General features: G+C 38.2%; 1 protein-coding gene across 2 annotated transcripts in view; it reads left to right on the forward strand.

The window, feature by feature from the left end:
• The window catches only part of ATIC (5-aminoimidazole-4-carboxamide ribonucleotide formyltransferase/IMP cyclohydrolase), a 26,478-nt gene extending 7,245 nt beyond the window's left edge, over nt 1–19,233 (forward strand). For both annotated transcript variants that reach the window (XM_077748527.1, XM_077748528.1), the window contains 12 exons: nt 5–93; nt 676–827; nt 1,155–1,311; nt 5,842–5,967; nt 6,895–7,002; nt 7,854–7,939; nt 9,476–9,565; nt 10,857–10,985; nt 15,471–15,563; nt 16,787–16,969; nt 18,541–18,696; nt 19,001–19,233. In XM_077748527.1, coding sequence (XP_077604653.1) covers nt 5–93; nt 676–827; nt 1,155–1,311; nt 5,842–5,967; nt 6,895–7,002; nt 7,854–7,939; nt 9,476–9,565; nt 10,857–10,985; nt 15,471–15,563; nt 16,787–16,969; nt 18,541–18,696; nt 19,001–19,120 — 1,489 coding nt within the window. In that variant the 3' untranslated portion in view covers nt 19,121–19,233. The remainder of the gene's footprint in view (nt 1–4; nt 94–675; nt 828–1,154; nt 1,312–5,841; nt 5,968–6,894; nt 7,003–7,853; nt 7,940–9,475; nt 9,566–10,856; nt 10,986–15,470; nt 15,564–16,786; nt 16,970–18,540; nt 18,697–19,000) is intronic.
• Nucleotides 19,234–20,733: the final 1,500 nt, after the last annotated feature.

Here is a 20,733-nt window from a genome sequence, read left to right on the forward strand (position 1 = left end):
TTAGGGTTGTCGTCTGTAATCTGTATCCCTTTGTGAAGACAGTGGCTTCTCCCGATGTAACTGTTGAACAGGCTGTTGAGCAGATTGATATTGGTAAATTAGAAAAACCATATTTGAAAACTGACAGGGGAGGATTATTTATATTTTATTTATTTTTGGACTGTTTTCCATTTTATTTATTTTTACTTTTTGCTTTTTTTATTTATTATTTTTTAGAGAGAAAGAAGTGGTGGGGAGGGGCAGAGCAGGAGAGAGAGAAAGGGAGGGAGGGAGAGAGAGAGAATCTTAAGCAGGCTCCATGCTTGTGGAGCCCAACGTGGAGCTCAGTCCCATGTCCCTGGGATCGTGACCGGAGCCAAAATCAAGAATCAGATGGTCAACTGACTGAGCGACCCAGGCACCCCTGGCTATGTACATTTTAAAAGATATTTTGTTTTGACGTTCACTGAAAATCAAAAAATTGAGAGAGCAGAAAATAGTTACTGTTCCCACATTGTGTTCTGAGATGACTGTAACCCATCTATATTTTCTAAGCTCTTTCTTTGTATAGAGATTCACCTGGGGTACGTTTTCCCCATTTTTTTAAGTCAGAAATTAAAGTAGAAACCTGTATATGGTGACTTTATTTAAAGGAGGTTAAACTCACGGAAATACAAATTGTCTTGTTCTTCCAAGGTGGAGTAACCCTACTGAGAGCAGCAGCCAAAAACCATGCTCGAGTAACAGTAGTATGTGAACCCGAGGACTATGTGGCCGTGGCCGCAGAGATGCAGAACTCCGACAGTAAAGACACCTCCTTGGAGACTAGACGCCAGTTAGCTTTGAAGGTGGGGATGCACTTTTATCGAGCAAAGTTTTTGCCAAACCAAATGGTATTCCATTTTTACTAGATGGTATCATTCACCAAGCCTCTGCTTGGAGCTGCTATCCTTTCCCTATAAATGAAGAGAACCAAGCATTACAGATGTGTGATGTCAAAAAGTTGAAAGAGACTTGGAAAGAGAATAATTCGTTCTGTTCTTTTGTGATAATTGGTTGTCTTTCCTGCACAGATATGTGCGGGAAGGAGTGTGGTTTGCTCTGTGCTACCTAAAACCCTCTTGCCCCAACTTTGGTAAGTGGTTGGTATTTCACAAAACTTAAACTTTTTGTAGGCTTTCACTCATACGGCACAATATGATGAAGCAATTTCAGATTACTTCAGGAAACAGTATAGTAAAGGAATATCTCAGATGCCCTTGAGGTATGGAATGAATCCTCACCAAACTCCTGCTCAGTTATACACGCTGAAGCCCAAGCTTCCCATCACAGGTAAGGGCTGTGTGATATGTGGCATAGAGTTTGCTGGGCGGGGGGGGCGGGGGGTGCAGGTGTGCGCACGCGCGTGTGTTGTTCTCTGTATTATATCTGATGTGGTTCACGTTGAAAAGGTAAATGAAATTACATCATGCCTTTCAAAGCCACCTGAAGTGTGAGATGCCGGGTGGTCTTGTGAACACAATCTATTGAGACAGTCATGGGTTCTGGAGAGAAGTCAGGTTGGAGATGGAGTTTGAAATGTCCTTGCCATATAGATGATTTGGAGATTTGGGACAGGATGGATCAATTTCCTAGAAAAGGTCAAGATGAGGAGGGACCAGCCAAGGAACACAGGCTCTGGAATCCCAGGTGAAGAAAGCCGAGATATGAACGTTGGCTAGGGAATAATAAGAACAATAATTCTTGGGGTGCCTGGGTGGTTCAGTCGGTTAAGCATCCGGCTTCAGCTCAGGTCATGATCTCACAGTTCGTGGGTGCAAGCCCCGTGTCAGGCTCTGTGCTGACAGCTAGCTCAGAGCCTGGATCCTGTTTCAGATTCTGTGTCTTCCTCTCTCTCTGACCNAAATTCTTCAAACAGAACTTCGAACAGGAAAACCAGTTAGGACTTCCATGGATTTGTAGAATCAAAAGACACTATTCACTTTTCTGTTCTGTTTTATTCTTGAGGTGGGCATTAGAACACGTGCTACTGTCTGGTCGGGGCGCGTGGGTGCAGAGGGCAGGGGAGAGTTGCCTGTGTGAAGGCCTCGGGTAGGAGTGCTGGCCTCCAGTGACCGCAAGGACAGCTCTCCTCATACCCTGGGAAGGCAGGTTGAGAGCACGCTCGTCGGTACACGTGGTGGGAAGACACGGGTACTCCTGTCTGCTTCTTGTCCCTTGATACCAGCTGAGAGAGAGAGAGGAGCAGGGAGAAGAGTGGGAGATTAGAGGAGAATTTGAAATACTCCTTTCTTTCCCTTCCTATTCACAGGATCAAGTCCTATTATTACCCTATTTCAGATACATTTGGAATCCCTTCTAACAGTGTGCTAGGCCCCGCAGTCACCCCAAAAGTCTCCCAGACTACAGTAATGCTCTTTGCTTGGTCTTCTACTTGTGGCAGAACAATCTTCACCATGTAAATCAGGTGACGTTACACCCTGTTTGAGACCATTCATTGGCTTTCCCTTGCACTTGAATGCCTGTGCGTCCCCTGCAGACCCTGTTATCTGACTGCTCTTCCTAGACAACCCTCCTCTACCCCATGCTCCCCAGCGCATTGTTTCCATTTGGTCCTCAGGCAGCGTCTACAGCCTTTGCTCTGCTCTTCAAGGTCTATTTTGTCATTCAGATACCACCTTAAAGTCACCTCCTCAAAGTTTTCTCAGATCACCCAGACTGAAGTAGCTGCCTGTCACACTTTTCTCACAACACTGTTTTGTTGCATATACAGTGAAACCTTGGTTTGTGAGCATAATTTGTTCCAGAAACATGCTTATAATCCAAAGTGCTTGTATATCAAAGCAAATTTCCTCATAAGAAATAAAGGAAACTCAGATGGTTCCTTCCACAACCTAAAAATACTCATTATAAAAATGATTGCAAAACTGTAATATGATACAAAATAATAAAGAAAATACAAAATATGAAGAAAAATTAACCTTTACTTACCTTTGAAAACCTTCGTGGCTCGTGTGAAGGAGACAAAGAGGAGGGTTATTGTAGAAGACAACTTTCACTATCACTAACAGAATCACTGCTATCCATTGGTTCAATGGACTCTTTATTTTGTGCACCGTTAACAAGGAACCCATCTAACGACAGTTGATTTTGCCTCCTTTTGAGGATTTCACGGAAATTTAACATGCATGGTCCTTAAACAGATTCATTGCTCACACTGCTACAGCCTTATTTTGCACTGTTTTCCACATTTTACACATCTCCCTAATCTCTTTGGAGTGAGGGAGTTCTATGCCTTTTTCTTCTTCACAGACAAGATACTGGTAGACTGGTAAAATCTTGCAATTTCAGCCACTCACATACCTAGTTCATACTTTTCAATGATTTCCTTCTACCGTAATCCTCTTACCACCTTTCTTTTCAACCTTTTTCTGTATGGGGGCCATTGTATACGCTCACATGGATGTTGACTACAGTACACTATTAATAAACTCGTCATACTCTGTATTGAATGTAACTGGCAATAAGACAGCAAGAAAAGAGGGTCTGTATCTGGAGGCAGTGTGACCTAGAATGAAGCAAAGCATTCCTAAGCTTACTGTTGAATGGAAAAAGCACAGGACTGTCTAGAGGTACTTTGAAGTGACAAAAAATACACTGGTGCCAGTTGTGGGCACCTTCCAGCATTCTGAAAAAGCACTAATTTCTGCCAAACACTGTGGCCTGAGACCAAACATCCTAGCATGAGAGATGATCACAATCCCGCAGTGAGAGAGAGAGAAGAACCATTGGCTCAGTTGTGATCATGTGACACTCAGCGTCACATACTCTTCATATTGCAAGACATTTATCAAGTTAACATTTATTAGAAATGTTTGCTTGTCTTACAGAATGCTCATAGAACAAATTACTTACAATCCAAGGTTTTAGTGTATTTATGTTTTAATCATCTTCTCCCATTTAATCATCTTCCCTGGAGAGCAGAAATTTCATCTTTGTTCATAGCTTCTTGTTTATCACTACATCCTCAGTACTTAGAATATTTCTTGGCATGTTTCCTGAGTATTGAATTAATAATTAGAAATTTGACATGTTGCATGAATTTTTACATCTAGAATTTCTTAAAACAAAAGAAATGCTCTTGTTTTATCCTTAGGTATTTCCTTCTTATAATGTTTCCCCTTTAGATGCTGAGGCAAAAGATACTTCCATGTACTTTCAGTTCCCATATTTTTCATTTTCAAAAGCAATTTCATTCATGCTGGTCAAGGGAACTCGTTTTTAGGAACATTTTTATTATTTTTTTAGTAGACTTTATTTTTTAAAGTAGTTGTAGATTTACAGAAAAATTTCTTAGAAAGTATAGAGAGTTCCCAGACATTCCCTCCCTCTGGGCCTCGTCCCTAGCTCCCCCCTTTTACATCTTGTATTAGTATGGCACGTTTGTTAAAATTGAGGAGCAAATGTTCATTATTAACTAAAGTCCCTTGTACATTAGGGCTCACTCTTTGTGTTGTATATTCTGTGGGTTTTGACACGTATAATGTCATGTATCCACCTTGACAATATGCAGAATAGTTTCACCAACTAAAAATTTCATCCATTCTACTTCCCTACTCCTGCTGCCACTCATATTTGTACCATCTCCATAGTTTTGCTGTTTCCATAATGTCATAAGGTTAGAATCCTACAGTGTGTAGCTTTGATGCTAGTTTGTTTCATTTAGTGGTATGCATTTCAGGTTCCTCCATGTCATTTGGTGACTTGAAAGCTCATTTCTTCTTTTAACAGTATTCCATGGTATATGGATATATCATAGTTGGTTTATCCATTTACCTCTTGAAGGACATCAAAAATGGAAAGACAATTTTTAACAGTTATGAATAAAGCTAAAAACATTCAAGTTTGGGTTTTTGTGTGAACATGTTTTCAACTGATTTGTATAAGTACGTAATATTTTTTAATGTTTTTTACTTACTGCCTATTTTGTTTCTTCTCTGGCTTTCCCATCAGCTCTGTGGACACTGATTGGGGGACAGGGCATGAGAGGAGCTAGCTTATTCATTGATAATACATTTTCATTACCTAGAACAGTGCCCAACATTGTTGTAGGCACTCAGTAAATATTCAAGTTTTATTTTTATAAGTGTGTATCGTCCAAGATAATAGAAAGGAAATGCAGTTATAAATTGGTTTTTAATTAATGGCTCCCTTTTTTTGGGTATGTGCTGAATTTATAATTTATTCACAAGAGATAATAGCTCCTAAAAAATCCTGCTATTGTCAAGAAAACAGGCAATGAGAAACTCTGAAATTGTAATTTTTTTAACTGCATTTCAACTTTCTGCAGAGCCTACTGAGGCTGGTGTAAAAGAGGAAAAATCCAATACACTTTTTCCCCATCCACAGCACTCGGATTAGTTTGTAATAATGTTCTTACACCGCAAAGTTTATGGATTAGATTTTGTACTACCTCAAGAATTGCCATGATTGTTCTATCTTAGTTCTTTACTGAAGTGGATTCCTGGCGATCACTGGTCTTATTCTTTCTCCTATTCCTGAATTCACTATTAGTTCATTTCTAGATTGGCTAGATTTGGTTTCTTCAGTAGCATATAGCATATTTGAGTGTGTATGTATATTCTTTTTGGGAGGCAGGATGAGGCAGGCTTCAACTCTAGTCTAAGTGTTTTGGTTTCTTTTTTTCTCGGGTTCTTTTATGTTGGTGTATGTGTTTGCCTCTTAATTATACTTCTCTGAAAACATACTTGTGCAGCCTTGACGTAGGTTATTTTTTCAGAAATGTGTATCTGACTTGATTGATCCTGCTTGGTAACATGTTGTGTATTTTTCTCTGTGTAGTTCTAAATGGAGCCCCTGGATTTATAAATTTGTGTGATGCTTTGAATGCCTGGCAGCTGGTGAAGGAGCTCAAAGAAGCTTTAGACCTTCCTGCCGCTGCCTCTTTCAAACATGTCAGCCCAGCAGGTAAAGCACTGCTTTCCAGAATGCTCTGGAATGGTTCAAAATGCACTTTTTAATTTTAGAAAGAATTGACATGTTCTGATGTGAATATAGATATTCTCTGAAGTCTCAAACCACTTTTTTCAAGTCTAATAACAGTATTGATATAGCAGCGTGACAAAATCTGGTAATAAATTAACACATAGTTGTCATTTATGTATATATAATTGTGTAACATTACTGTGAGATAAGGGGATCAGGAAATTGCTTTTTTTAGTGGAAAAGTAAAAAATAAAATGGACAGTATTTTTCCACAAGGTTGAAAATGAACTGAGTAGATACAAAGAAGTTCTAGAGACACCTTATCTGTAGCCTTTTATAGCCATTGTATGAGATACATTTTTCCTTCTACGTCTAAGTCAAATCTAACACATAGTTCTCTGAAGTTTACTTGATATTAAGGTGATATAAACAGGAAAGAAATAAATGGTACATGGTGGAGAGAGTCAGTTGTGAAGTAAATTAGCTTCATAGATGTGTGGTGCTGGCCGACTCAGTGGTTGTTTTCAAAAGCCAGAGAGGAGATTTCCCCCTCTTCCCGCTCCCCTGCAACAGTATTTTTGTTTTTAATTATCTGGCCAGATTTTTGTTTAATTTGGCGTAGGCACTAGAAATTATGCTGCATAGACTAGATGTTAAGAAAAATGTTGCCTTGGGGGCGCTTGGGTGGCTGAGCTTGTTGCGCGTCCAGCCCTTGATGTCAGCTCAGGTATATATGATCTCAGGGCCTTGAATTCACTGCCGCATTTGGTTCTGCATTGGGCGTGAAGCCTACTTAAAAAAAAAAAAAATAAGGGAAAGGGAAAGGAGAGGAAAATGTTGTCTTGATTTAGGAGATGATAAAGTGGTAACTTGAGACTTGGGGGTTTATTTTATGGTTTTCTATTTCAGGTGCTGCTGTTGGAATTCCACTAAGTGAAGATGAGGCCAAAGTCTGCATGGTCTATGATCTGTATAAAACCTTGACGCCCATATCAACTGCGTATGCAAGAGCAAGAGGTAGGAATAGTAATAGGGTTTTTGTGTGTTTGTTGTTTGAAAGAGAATATTTTATCATAAGTAGAATAAAGTAATAGTATCTTTCGTTTCAGTATTAGATTCCAAATTATCTTTAATTTGTTTTTTTATTAATACTTAGGAATGACTCTCTAAGTGCCTTGGAATAAATTTGCTTATAAAAGTGTGTGCTCATATTTTAATGTAATAAATGGAAACATAATTGGAATTTGGTGCATCTAATTTCACATTAGGCATTTGAATACATTGTATTGTTTAATAAAAGACTAAAATTGTATGCTTGTTTTAACTACACTAAATTTGTTTAGAGTTATAGTTTATGTATTTCAGAAATACCTAATTCATGATGTTAATAATTTGTGACTATTACTGTAACATTTATGAAACACCATTGAGAAACTTGATAGCACAGTTCACCTTCTACCACAGGGTTAGCAGACTATGGCTCATGGCCTAAATACACCCAGCCTGCCACCTAGCTTTGTAAAAATAGTTTGATTGAAACAGGGCCATGTCCCTTTGTTGATGTGGCTGATTTCTACAGTGGCACAGCTGATTAGGTATGACAGAGACAATGTGCCTACAAAGCTTCTATCAGGCCCTTCACAGGAAGAGTTTGCCAAATGCTGCCCTGGAAGGAAAATTAAAGAATACTTTGTTATGATCATTTCAGTTAAATGACTTCTTAATCTGTTATTTTAGATCTTACATAACTAATAAAGTTAAATTTAGAGAAATGGATTTTATATGAACCTACTGGGGTTTTTTAAACATCTTTTTCTTTGCAGGGACCATTTGTGATACATACTCTTCATCTTAATTTTTATTTACAGGGGCTGATAGGATGTCTTCATTTGGTGACTTTATTGCATTATCTGATATTTGTGATGTCCCTACTGCCAAAATTATCTCCAGAGAGGTTAGTGGACATTCCTGTGTCTTGATCCATGCATAACTGAGTAAAGATCTATTTGTTCATAGTTTTCATTGAAACTATGACTTATAATATTTACACCATTTCTAGGTTAAATTTATCATTTAGAATGTTCATAGTTCATGTAGAACATGAGTACTTGACTGAATTGTAATTTTGAGATTTAGTGAATGTTTTAAAAGTCTTGATTTATATACTCAGGTTTTTTATATTATCTAGTAGTCATTATCTTAATGCCAAAGTTATTGTCTCTTAAGAGCAGAGGATGATGTAATAATGAGCCTTACTATAAACCTTTATAGGTTTATAATGAAAGAGATGTATAGGGGAAGATTAAAACTACTTGGAAAACTAACCCCCATTAGTTGAATACCAAATAACCATTCTGGAAAAGTGGGTTTTGGGGCAAAGAGACAGACTGAAAGAAAAAGAAGATAGCCCAGAAAGCTTAGAGGGAAAACAAATAGGTAGAAATGAAAGCTACATGAGCTTGACAACATTCAGTGCTTTGGGGATTCTTCCCATGATCACTACCATCCCACTACCCTCCCCCACCCACAGTGGAGCTGACCTGCACAAGGCTTTGTGGTATGAATTTGCTACCCTTCAAAGATGTTATATCTGATCCCTTTGTCTTGCTGTTGAGGTACTTCCCTTGCCTAAGGTTATTAGCAAAGCTGTAATCTGATCCCCCTGTCATGCGCTTGTGGAAAGTGCTTTGCCTCAGGTCATTTTGCTAGTACTGGCCAAGAGGGCACTAGAGCGTGCTCTTTCTAGTGCAAAACTCATCATGAACAGGATAGTGAGAAATCCTTTTTCTTCTTAAGGTACATGCATTACAGTGAATCATTTGTATATTCTTAGTTAAAACTGAAACAAATGGCTAAAAACCCTTACAGTTAAGGAAGGTTAGCTGTAGAACTCTATTCTAATACAGGCTTATCTTTTCCAGGTACACATACTAGCATTATCTGTTGGAGAGAGAAACCAGAAAATGCTGCTGCATTAAGACAGATAATGGTTTTTAGATTGCTTAGGATGTGCTCCCTAATTTTTGAAAATAGAAATTAACGTTTAAGGGTCGCTTGGGTGGCTCAGTCAGTTAAGGGTAGAACTCTTTCGACCCAACACAGGATCAAGCCCTGTGTTGGTCTCCACGCTGAGCATGGAGCCTGCTTGGGATTCATTCTCTCTCTCTCTCTCTTTCTCTCTCTCTCTCTCTCTCTTTCTCTCTCTCTCTTTCTCTCTCTGTGCCTCCCTCTGTCTCATAATAAAAACTTGAAAAAGTTAATGTTTGGGGCACCTAGGTGGCTCAGTTGGTTAAGTCTCTGACTTCAGCTCAGGTCATGATCTCACATTCGTGGGTTCAAGCCCCGCATGAGGCTCTGTGCTGACAGCTCAAAGCCTGGAGCCTGCTTTGGATTCTGTGTCTCCCTCTCTCTCTGCCCCTCCCCCTCTCATGCTCTGTCTCAAAAATAAATAAAACATTTTTTAAAAAATTAATGTTTAGTATATTTATAGGTATCTGATGGTATCATTGCCCCAGGATATGAAGATGAAGCTTTGAAAATACTTTCTAAAAAGAAAAATGGGAGCTACTGTGTTCTTCAGGTTAGTTTAATTCATGTTTAAAATAGGAATTTGATTTTTTGTTTTTCTTTTTCCCCATATTTAATCTTTCCTTTATGATGATAGTCTTTTAACGTACCCTTTACTGAAGTTTCTTTAATTCTTAATCTTACAGAGTTTTTTCTTACTATCAACTTTTTGGTTTAAGATGGGGGTAGCTTCCTCAGTCTTAGTTTTAAATTTTAATTTAAAAAAATCTGTAGGCGCGCCTGGGTGGCTCAGTCAGTTAAGCGTCTGACTTCAGCTCAGGTCATGATCTTGTGGTCCGTGAGTTTGAGCCCTGTATCGAGCTCTGTGCTGACAGCTCAGAGCCTGGAGCCTGCTTCACATTCTGTGTCTTCCTCCCTCTCTCTCTTTGCCCCTGCCCCGTTCATGCAGTCTCTCTGTCTCTCAAAAATAAATAAGCATTAAAGAAATTTTTTTAAATACATAATAAAAATTAATACAGATACATGGCTTCCTACTCAAAAGGTATTAAATTTAAATATTATTTGAAGAAAAGCCTCCCCATCCTTGCCTTTTGCCACTCTGTTATCTCTTTAAAAGTAACTAATATTTTAAATTTCTTGCTCATCTTTCCTGAAATAGTTGGTGCTGTTTAGGAAATTTTTGCATTTCCTTTTCTTTTTGTTGTTTTTCCTCCTGACACCTATGCATAGAGTTTGGCCATGTTGAAAGTTTGCCCAGTACTGGGGTAGCTTATGTAGCCAGTCACCAGTCTCTAGCCACTACACATGGCCTGCAGTGAATTAGGACCAGGTCACAGGCTGTGTATTGTGGGAGTTTTGATAAGTCCTGCTCCTCTTGGAGGTTGTCCCATCAAATTTTATGTCTGAATGGGATTTCCTAATAGCTTTGCCAGCATTGTGTTCTTTAATTTTTTCTTCTTATCGATAGGAGATGAAAATGGCATCTCATTGTAGCTTCAGTTTCCCATTATGTATGGGGTGAACATCTTTTCATATATAAGAGTATTTTTTAGTCCTTTTTATAAATTATCTGACCATATTCTTTGCCTATTTTTCTAATTGGTGAGATTTTTTCGTTACTGATTTTTACACACACTTCTGTATTAGGGAAACTAGCCCATAGTCTAAGATAAATAATGATGCCTGGCTGTTCTGTTACACCCATACTGAAGTGATCTTACACATGCTTACATTAGAAAAAATGAATATAAGCTTGCTTATAATGATTTTCTTTGTATGTAAGTTAAATGAAAAATGTTAAAGGCTGTAGATGTACTGCTTTTGACTCTAAATTTGTATTTTAGATGGACCAGTCTTACAGTCCAGATGAAAATGAAGTTCGAACTCTCTTTGGTCTTCGCTTAAGTCAGAAGAGAAATAATGGTGTCATCGACAGGTCATTATTTAGCAATGTTGTGACCAAGAATAAAGATGTAAGTTTGAAAATATCTGAACTGTATGCTAGTAACTCAGTGAGTGTTTTTAATATTTATAAGCTTAGGCATTTTTTAAGGTTCATATTTTAAAAAGGTTGATGTGCAAATGTCTATATCTCAATTTTGAGTTATCAAGTAAGTTTGCAAGCTTAAATAAAAAAAGAATAAATGATGATATTAGAAGCTTATAAGTGTATGTACATAGAGGTATTTATATTTTCATTTATACATAAATGGGATCATATTTTTTATGATTTTCTTCTATAACTTGCCTTTTTCCACACACTAAGCTGCAAATATGTTTCTATATCAATAAATGTAGATCCACATCTTTATCTGAAAGGCCAAATGGCAATCCATGTATAGATGTACTATGATAGATACTTAGATTGTTTCCATTTTCAGTATGATGATCAGTGTGTTCACGTAGTCAGGTTTTTGCTTTTATGCTGTTTGTCATCTTTTAGGAAGGACATATTCCTAGGATGATAATGGTGATTTTTTTCTTAGATTTGTATGTACCCTATCATTTAATGCCCATAGCACTTTAGGTGGAGGGTGGGGAAGGGTGACTGCTATCATCTTTATTGTAAAGATCACAAAATTGTGACATCAGGTACAGTTAAGAAATTTGACCAAGGTGGAGTGCCTGGGTGGCTCAGTCAGTTGAGCGTCCGACTTCGGCTCGGGTCATGATCTCACGGTTCGTGAGTTCAAGCCCCGCATCGGGCTCTGTGCTGACAGCTCGGAGCCTGGAGCCTGCTTCGGATTCTGTATCTCCCTCTCTCTCTGCCCCTCCCCAGCTTGCACTCTGTCTCTCTCTCTCAGAAATAAACAAACATTGGGGCGCCTGGGTGGTTTAGTCAGTTAAGTGTCTGACTTTCGCTTAGGCCATGATCTTGCGGTTCGTGGGTTCGAGCCCCGTGTCGGGCTCTGTGCTAACTGCCAGCTCAGAGCCTGGAGCCTGTTTCAGAGTCTGTGACTCCCTCTCTCTCTGACCCTCCCCTGCTCACGCTGTCTCTCTCTCTCCTAGAAATAAATAAAACATTAAAAAAAAAAAGAAACATTAAAAAAATAATAAAAATAATAAATTTACCCAAGATTACATAATAATGGAAATGGGTGAGGTGGTATTTCTTTTCTGAAATCTCTTAATTGGACCTTTTATTTTGAACGATATCTTTCCTGGTTCTAACACTGGCTCTACTTCACACACACCACACACACACACATACACACCAATACTTAAGATGTGTAACTATGTTGTTTTGTGGTCTTACCTGCTGCTTTGTCTGATATTTTTGATTGAATGATTGGGTAGTAAATGTGAAAAAACTATAGAGGTATTTTGAAGATCTGGATGGTATTTTTTTTTTCCCTCTAGAAAGAGCTGATTTCTACTTTTGGCGGGCAGATCAGGTGGAGTCAGATCATCTCTATCCTGGCAGGAATTAAGCTGACTTGAATTTGGGCTTAAATCTTTGTGAGGATCCATCTGTGGTTCACCCCTCTTCTGCTGAAAGCATCAAGTGTCCGCTAGTATCAGCTTTCCCTGGTTTACTGAACTCCATTTATGCTACTTACTACTGTAACACTGCCACAGTTTGTGCTCAGTTCCTTTACCTTTTAGCTTATTGCCTTGCAACTTAGAAAATGTTTGAAGCAACTAGCATAAATGACTACATTCTTTTCTTTCTACTTCCTTTCTCTCTGGGATCTTTGCCTCTTACTACTTGCTTTTACTACCTTGCTGTTGAGCTTGTCTGTCTGTTCCTAGGAAAGGTTGTCTCTTAACAAGTCATTCATTATAAAAGAAATGGAAAATGAGGAGGTGCAGTTGTTTCCAGGTCTGACTCCTGAGGCTTTAGGTAGAATTGCTGAAAGTAAACTTAAGTAATGAATTATTGGAATAATTCAATTTGTTAGTAAGTGTATGGTGATTAAGACATGATCTTTGTTGTTTTATTCTTCCGTTTATATATTTTTTTAATTAATGATGCCGTGAAGTAAAGGAACATGGTGGGCATTTCACATAGAAATACCTGGCAGTCCTTTGCACTCTTCTCCTTTGGTCAAGACTGTAAGTACTGGGATTTCCAGATAGAAGCATTGTTTTTGTACCATTGTTACTGTAGGCAACTCACTAAGATAGGAGACTCTTTTTCCTTTCACTTTATAAACCTGACTGGTTAACGTATCTTTTAAAATACTGTAACAGTATTGACCTAGATTCCATAGACCTCTGTTGACAACCCTGCCCCCATATTGAGACTCTTACTTTTGTAAGTTTTCCTGGTAGGTTTGTACGTATTAGACAGATTAATAATTTAGCAGTGCTTGATAGGTTTTGTACCTCTGGCTATAGTAACTTAGATTTTTTTTTTTATAAGGAATGAGGTATGGTTTTAATTCATCTGTTATCTAAATTCTTCTCTACTTGTGTCATATGTATTTTTAATTAGAAATTTGGAAACTGAAGCGTAGGAGTGGTTTTATCTTTCTTTGTATTCCCCTCTCCTTTGAAAGCAGTGTTGTGTTAACATTTCAGCCTCAAAATCCTGTGTGTCTAGAACAGTGGGAGAAGCATGAGGAGTGTGCATTAAGCGTTAGTGAATACGGTTGAATTATTTCCTGCTCTATTCTTCTTAAATAATGCTTTAATTTGTTTTAACTATTTGTGCTGTGTTTATATGACTGGATTTCTTTACTCCCATCCCCATACCACCTCCTCCCTTGAGAAGCCTTGTATTTCTTGATCCTGTCTCAGAATACCAGCTTTTAATGTTAAAATAAAAATGAGAATTACAGATTACATGCACTGTTGAGAATTCCCATGTACCCTTTGCCCCATTTCCCCTGATGGTAATACAGTGCTGCAGTATAGTATCCCATGATAATGATACTGGTACAGCCAAGACACAGAAAGAATGCTTCCATGACCACAAGGATCCCTTATGTTACCCTCTTATAATCACACTCCCTTCCTTCCTGCCTCCACCCCCTCCTTAACCTTGGATAACATCTAGTCCGTTCTCCCTTTTGTAATTTTCATTCATTGTACATTCATGAGTGGGTTTTTGTGTGAACATAAGTTCTCATTCTTCTGTTATAAAGGCCCAAGAGTATAATTAGTGGCTGCTGGGTAGGATCATAGTCTCATATTTAGTTTTTTTAATTGCCAAACAGTGTTCCTGAGAGCCTATGCCATTATGCGTTTTACACCAGCAATATGTGAGTGGGCCAGTTCTCTGCGTTCTCCCTATAGCTTTTAGTGTTGTCACCCTGTTTCAGTTAGGTGTGTGGCAGTATCGTGTGATTTTTTTTTTAATTAGCATTTTCTAATGGCTAGTGACTAGGGTGTTTTTTTCTTATTTATTTTGCCAATCTGTGTATCCTTTTTAGTGAAATGTCTCTTCATGTCTTTTGTTCATTTTCTAATTAGATTGTTTTTGTCACTGAGTTTTGAGAGGTCTTATTTAAAATACTAGTCCTTTTTTGGATATGTGGTTTGCAAGTATTTTCTCCCAGTCTGTACTTTGTCTTTTTTTTTTTAAATATTTATCCATTTTCAAGAGACAGAGCATGAGTGAGAAAGGGGCAGAGAGAGGGAGACACAGAATCTGAAGCAGGCTCCAGGCTCTGAGCGGTCAGCACAGAGCCCAACGCGGGGCTCTGCCACAAACCATGAGATCATGAACTGAGCCAAAGTCGGATGATCAGCCGACCAAGCCACCCAGGCGCCCCTGTACTTTGTCTTTTTTATTATCTTAATACAAGTTGCAGAACGTAAGTTTTAATTTTGAAGTCTGATTTTAATTTTGATGAAGTCTGATTTTTCACTTAGCTAATTGATTAGTTAGCTAGTGCGTATAGCTTTTGTGCACATAGATAATCCTTTTCAGTTTGTATTTGATCTTTATATTAAACATAGTGACATTTTTGGCTGTAGCAATTACTTTATTCTGGTAGGTCTGGTAATTCACAAATATTTTTGAATAGTTTCTACCTAGAATATTCTAGACAAAGCAGAAAATGATCCTAATTTGATTTTTCCAAAACAGCTGTGGCTGTGTGTAGACATTACAGTTGTAATATCTGTGAAAATTATTCTCAGTGTTTTTTCTGAACATGAACTTTCTCATGTTTCCATATATATTTCTTGGTACTGTGGTAGAGAATGTATTATTTGTCAGTTTGGGAATGGATACGGTGTTTCACAATTCGTGTGGTGTGTAAACAGGCTGCAAAATGGCGTTAGAGTCCTTGATGCGTCAGGCACTGCTGCGTTCCACGACACATATGCTGAATGTTGATCTTTTTCAGTAAAACACAGTAGTGTTTTCTGTGAACAGTTCATTTCTTCTGTCATTTGAATGATACAACTACATCATAGGTCTGTAAAAAAATGACCTATAAGATGCTTAATGTTTTTCAGTGGAGTTACAAATTCCACTGCAGTTGACCATCCTGTGTGTTTTCCAGTTGCCAGAGTCTGCACTCAGAGACCTCATCGTAGCCACTATTGCTGTGAAGTACACGCAGTCTAACTCCGTGTGTTATGCCAAGAATGGTCAGGTAACCAAGCTCTCAAACCCACTTAGGCCAGACAGTTGTTTTTCAAAATGATACTCCTACCTGAGGTACTAGACTACTTGGAAAGGAAGATCGGCCAAGTTTCTCTTTTCTGGGCTTGTTGGTATCTACTCAGTAACATGGTGGACTTACTAAAACTAGTAAGGATCACAAAGTGTCTTTGGAACGACGTGTTAAAATTGATCGTATTACTTCTTGCCCAAACTGAGTTGGCACATTTGGGTTAGTGGGACTGTAATAGCCACTATAAAATGAGTTATTCACTCCCCTCCTTCTGATCGGTGTGGTATTTCCAGTGAAGAGAGAGTCAGGAATAGTACTGCTTCCTATTATCCCATATCTTTGTAGCCTGTTGGATACTTGTACTTTTATTTCTAAGGTTATTTTACCAAGAATCTGTAGACTACAAGTTAATGTGATCTTTTAAAAATCAGGTTTACTGAGACATAATTTATATACAATAAAATTTACTCTTTCTAAGTGTTGAGTTTTGAGCGGTTTGCCCATATTATGTAGTTAAGTGACTACTACCACAATCAAGGTATTGAATGTTTCTTACAGACATTAAGCAAGGTACTTAACCGGTTTCCTCTTGTGCTGAGCCCTAGAGTGCAGGACGGAGCCAGCTCCTCCTGGGGGTCACTTCTAACTCTAGACTGAACTGGTTCTGGTTTCACCATAGCTTCCACAGCCTTGGGGGCCCTTCTCCCAGTGTCTTGAGCTCTTCTCTTGGCATGTGTTAAATTATTTGTCCCAGAAGTGGGGAAGTGAAAGTGGATATTAATTATGTGACATGAAGACTCTTTGAGATTCAGAATTCTAGTGATTGTCCATTGTTAAAAGATTGCTTGTCTGTGATAACAAAAATTTGGGGGATTATGATTACTGGTCTCCTTGGACTTGGACTAAGGTTCTAATAAGTTCCAGTAAGACTATACTTCACTACTGATGTTCTAGAATTCTACAGGAGTTCTAGAATCTTACAGAGTATTAATAACCATACTTCAAATGTCACTGAAAAGGTAAAACATATTAATAGTAGTTATAAACGCCTACCCTCACCCTTAATAAATTAAAAATTATTTATATTTTGGCCAGATGTTTTTTCCGCAAAATCGATAGATTTTAGGAAGTATGCACAAAAGAGTTGTTAAAAAAATATGTTGTTGGAAGAGAGAATAATCTTCATGTTTGGTGTCCCTCAGGTTATTGGCATTGGAGCAGGACAGCAGTCGCGAATACATTGCACACGCCTTGCTGGGGATAAGGCAGACTGCTGGTGGCTTAGACATCATCCGCAAGTGCTTTCAATGAAGTTTAAAACTGGAGTGAAGAGAGCAGAAATCTCCAATGCCATTGATCAGTATGTTACTGGGACCATTGGCGAGGTAAAAGTCATTGGGTTTGTGGGTGGAGTATACCGGTATGCTCACCCTCTTCGTAACAGGTATTTTTCTTGAAATTTTGCATTGTCTAAAATTGTAATTCTAAGCTTTTTACCAACTCTCCATTATCTTGTCTTTAACTTTTTTGTTCGTAGTCCATTCCTTTCTGATACCACAGAGCCTCCTTGTCTTTTAAAGTTATAACCATTGGTTTAGTTTTATATGTTTGTTCTTCCTCTGTTGGTTTTGAACTTTTGATGGCTGGGACTCTTTTTTTTTTTCTTTTTTTTTTTTTTTTTTTTTTTTTTTTTTTTTTTTTTTCTTTTTTTTTTTCCACCTGAGGCTTTCACAGTGCCAAGCATGGTGCTTGCTACATGATAGGTGTGTATTCAACATGAAATACAACGTATCTGATAGCAGGTAACTAGTGTCTTCTCCCCTATACTTCCTACCAGCGTCAGTTAACAACTCAATCAGTTTTTGTTACATTTCAAATTTAATGTCTTCTATTTAGAAGAAAGCATATGGGAGCATTAAAATTGCAACTATGAGTGCACCTGGGTGCCTCAGTCAGTTGAGCGTCCAGCTTTATCTCAGGTCATGGTCTCACAGTTCGTGAATTCAGACACATCAGACTTGCTGCCGTCACACTGTCAGTGCAGAGCCCGTTTCGGATCCCTTGTCCCTCTCCCTTACCCCTTTCTTAGTTGCACTGTCTCAAAAATAAATAAACATTAAAAATAAATAAATAAATAAAATTGCAACTATCAAGTAGCCTGCAAAAAAAAATACAGAATTTAACCCCATTTTTGGACATAGCAAATGTCGGTAAATCCTGTGTGGAAAACAAAAGAGAGAAGTCTGATAATCAGATACTCGATAGTCTTCTGAGGAGGTGAGTCAACCACACTATGTTTTCCACAAGTTCAGGGACAGGGATCTATGACATAATAAGTGTCACTGAAGAATGTGCCTGATGACCATAAAGTACTTAAAACATAAGCCTTCCTTTTTTTACTTTAATATTTGTATTTCCCTGTTTAATACTACTAGCAGAATTTTGCTCATAGTTCTGGAAAAATCTTTATATGTACGTGAACAAGAGTGAAAGGCATATTGTTTAACCCAACAAATCATCCAAAATGGAAGCACCTTTTTAAAAATATGAATACCCCGAATCATACCTTGATTCATCTGTATGACTGTAGACTTGACGCTGTGTAAATACAGTTCTAGAACATCCATCATCATCTGTTTGCTTGTTTTGATACAGGGATATAAAATAGTAGATTTTATTTAGGCAGAGATTAAAAAACAAAATATATTTAGAATAAATTGATTTTGAAAGTAAATGGTATAATCTTTATTTGGTACACTTAGAATTAATTTTCTTTAATGAAATGTTAAAAGCATCAAAAAAAAAATTCTAGCATCGATGTAAATTGGAATGAGCCATTATTTATAATTAAATCCTGGGACAAATGCCTAGTGCTTTCTGGCATTCTGATTTGCATCAGATAGTACTAAAGATCATATCCAAAATCGTTCTCTCTCTTCTCCACCCCTTCTCATAGGATGAGGATTTGGTAAAGTGGAAGGCATTATTTGAGGATGTCCCTGCGCTATTAACTGAAGCAGAGAAGAAGGAATGGATTGACAAACTTAGTGAAGTTTCTATCAGTTCTGATGCTTTCTTTCCTTTCAGGGATAACGTAGACAGAGCTAAAAGGGTAAGTATGGAATTGATGTGCATTTGCACAGAATTGATTCTGATGTAAAACCATTTCAGAAACCCTGCTTTTGGTGTTTAAGTTCTGAGTTTTATATGGCAATGTGATATATCAGTAATATTTAAGTATTTTACTTTTCCATTTGATGTGTGGATAACCGAAATCTGGCTATTTTGCTGTTTTGGCTGAGTGAATCAGTCTGTATTGTAAACCATTGTTACCTTAGGCTTTGTAGAGGAGAATTTTAATTTTTCACGTCTTCACGTGAACTTGTGTCTTGAAAGTCATGTTCTTCTCTCCTCAGAGCGGCGTGGCGTACATTGCTGCTCCTTCTGGTTCTGCTGCCGACAGAGTTGTGATAGAGGCTTGCGATGAACTGGGGATAATTCTCGCTCATACGAATCTTCGGCTCTTTCATCATTGATTTCATTGCACAATATCTTATGGTTTGCTTCTGTGTAGGTGGAAAATCGCATGTAACATTTTGACAAATGCCTTTTTAAAAAAAATAAAACGCTAAGGCTCAGTCATCTGGGATTCACTGCTTTTGGTTGTATTTAATTTCTTGAAGTTATAAGCTCTCTAGCACAACAAACATTACCCACAAATATCTGTGTGTAAGAAATACAGAAATAGCCCTGCCTCCTGAAACTCAGATCCCCTCAAAACATTGTCTGTATGAAACGTTAAAAATCATCAAGTAAGACAGAGAAACTGAGCAGACACAGAGTTCGAGAACATGAGCAGCCTGCAGCCTCACAGCTTTCCTCACAGAGGATTCCATTCGTGCAGTCATCGTAAGAAAAAGCTTGGTTTTCTACTTTCCCAGTAAACAGCACATTGCAGTGTGGAGTCTAGAACCTTAGAGGGGCTGAATAAGTCTTCTGTTGGCCACATAATACAAGTAATACTAGTACATACTCTTCCCTTCGTGTTAAATAAAATGTTATCCATGATATTTGCAAACCCTTCTTGTCCCTCCTGGAGGCCTGTAAAAACGTCATCAACGTTTGCTGTTCAAAAGTAGACCCAACATTCCACGTGCAGGTTTCTTACCGAAAGTAGGACACAGTGGGATGGCAGTACTTCCCCACGTCACGAAGTGGTGCCCTCGTGTGCCCTGCACAGGTAGCCCTGACTGCCTTTATATATGACACCTGTGGCCAACTAAAACCTTTTGTCATTTTTCATCTTAATGGAGCCCTCTTTTTCCATGACTTTAATCTACCTCCTCCCTAAATTGAAATTGCTGAAATTTTTGTGTCTTTTTAAGGTCATCCTTCCAGTCGTAAAATGAACTAATTTTCCAGCCTTCATTGAAAGAAGGCTGACTTGTATAACTAATAAAATACTCAAAAAAAAAAAAATTCTGTTGACATCTGGGAGTAGGTGCTAAAAGGCATTGTAACTTCAGTCTTAGATCTTTGGATTATTTGACCCAGGATTGGCGATCACCATGTTGTAAAGACGTTTAAGCAGCCCTCCACAAGGAGAGGAACCGTTTCGTTAACACTACATGCCAGCTCTGAGCCAGCTGCCTTGGGGGTGGTCCCCCAGCTCCAATCTCGGGCAACATCTGGCTGAACCTCTTGAGGGACCGGAGACATAACTTCCCAAAGGAGTTTCTCGTGAATTCTTGACCCACAGAATCAGATAAGTATTAATGTCGGTTAAAGCCACAATGGTTGAGGGGAATGCTAATCTAGATTTTGGCTTATAAATTAAGTGTGCATTTGACATTCCCAATTTAATTGTTCTTTAGCTTGACCAAAGGTTAACATCAAGAGTATCATCATCGAAACAGTGTTTGCTGTATTTAACACTGTGTTGCCTAACCATGCTGACACAAGTATTCTTGAGAATGGGACTACAAAACATCTTAATTAGATATCGATACCGAAGTCCAAATTTATCAAGTTCATTCGTTCTGTAATTACTGTTTTACATTTGCAGAAGAGGACTGTATGAGAGCTGAAATGCCACCCTCCATTACTTCCCAGATACAGAGGAGCAGTATTTTTTTTGTAATTTATTTTT

This window comes from Crocuta crocuta, unplaced genomic scaffold (genome assembly GCF_008692635.1).
Source record: "Crocuta crocuta isolate KB4526 unplaced genomic scaffold, BGI_CrCroc_1.0 scaffold229, whole genome shotgun sequence".
NCBI classification, from domain to species: Eukaryota; Metazoa; Chordata; class Mammalia; order Carnivora; family Hyaenidae; genus Crocuta; species Crocuta crocuta.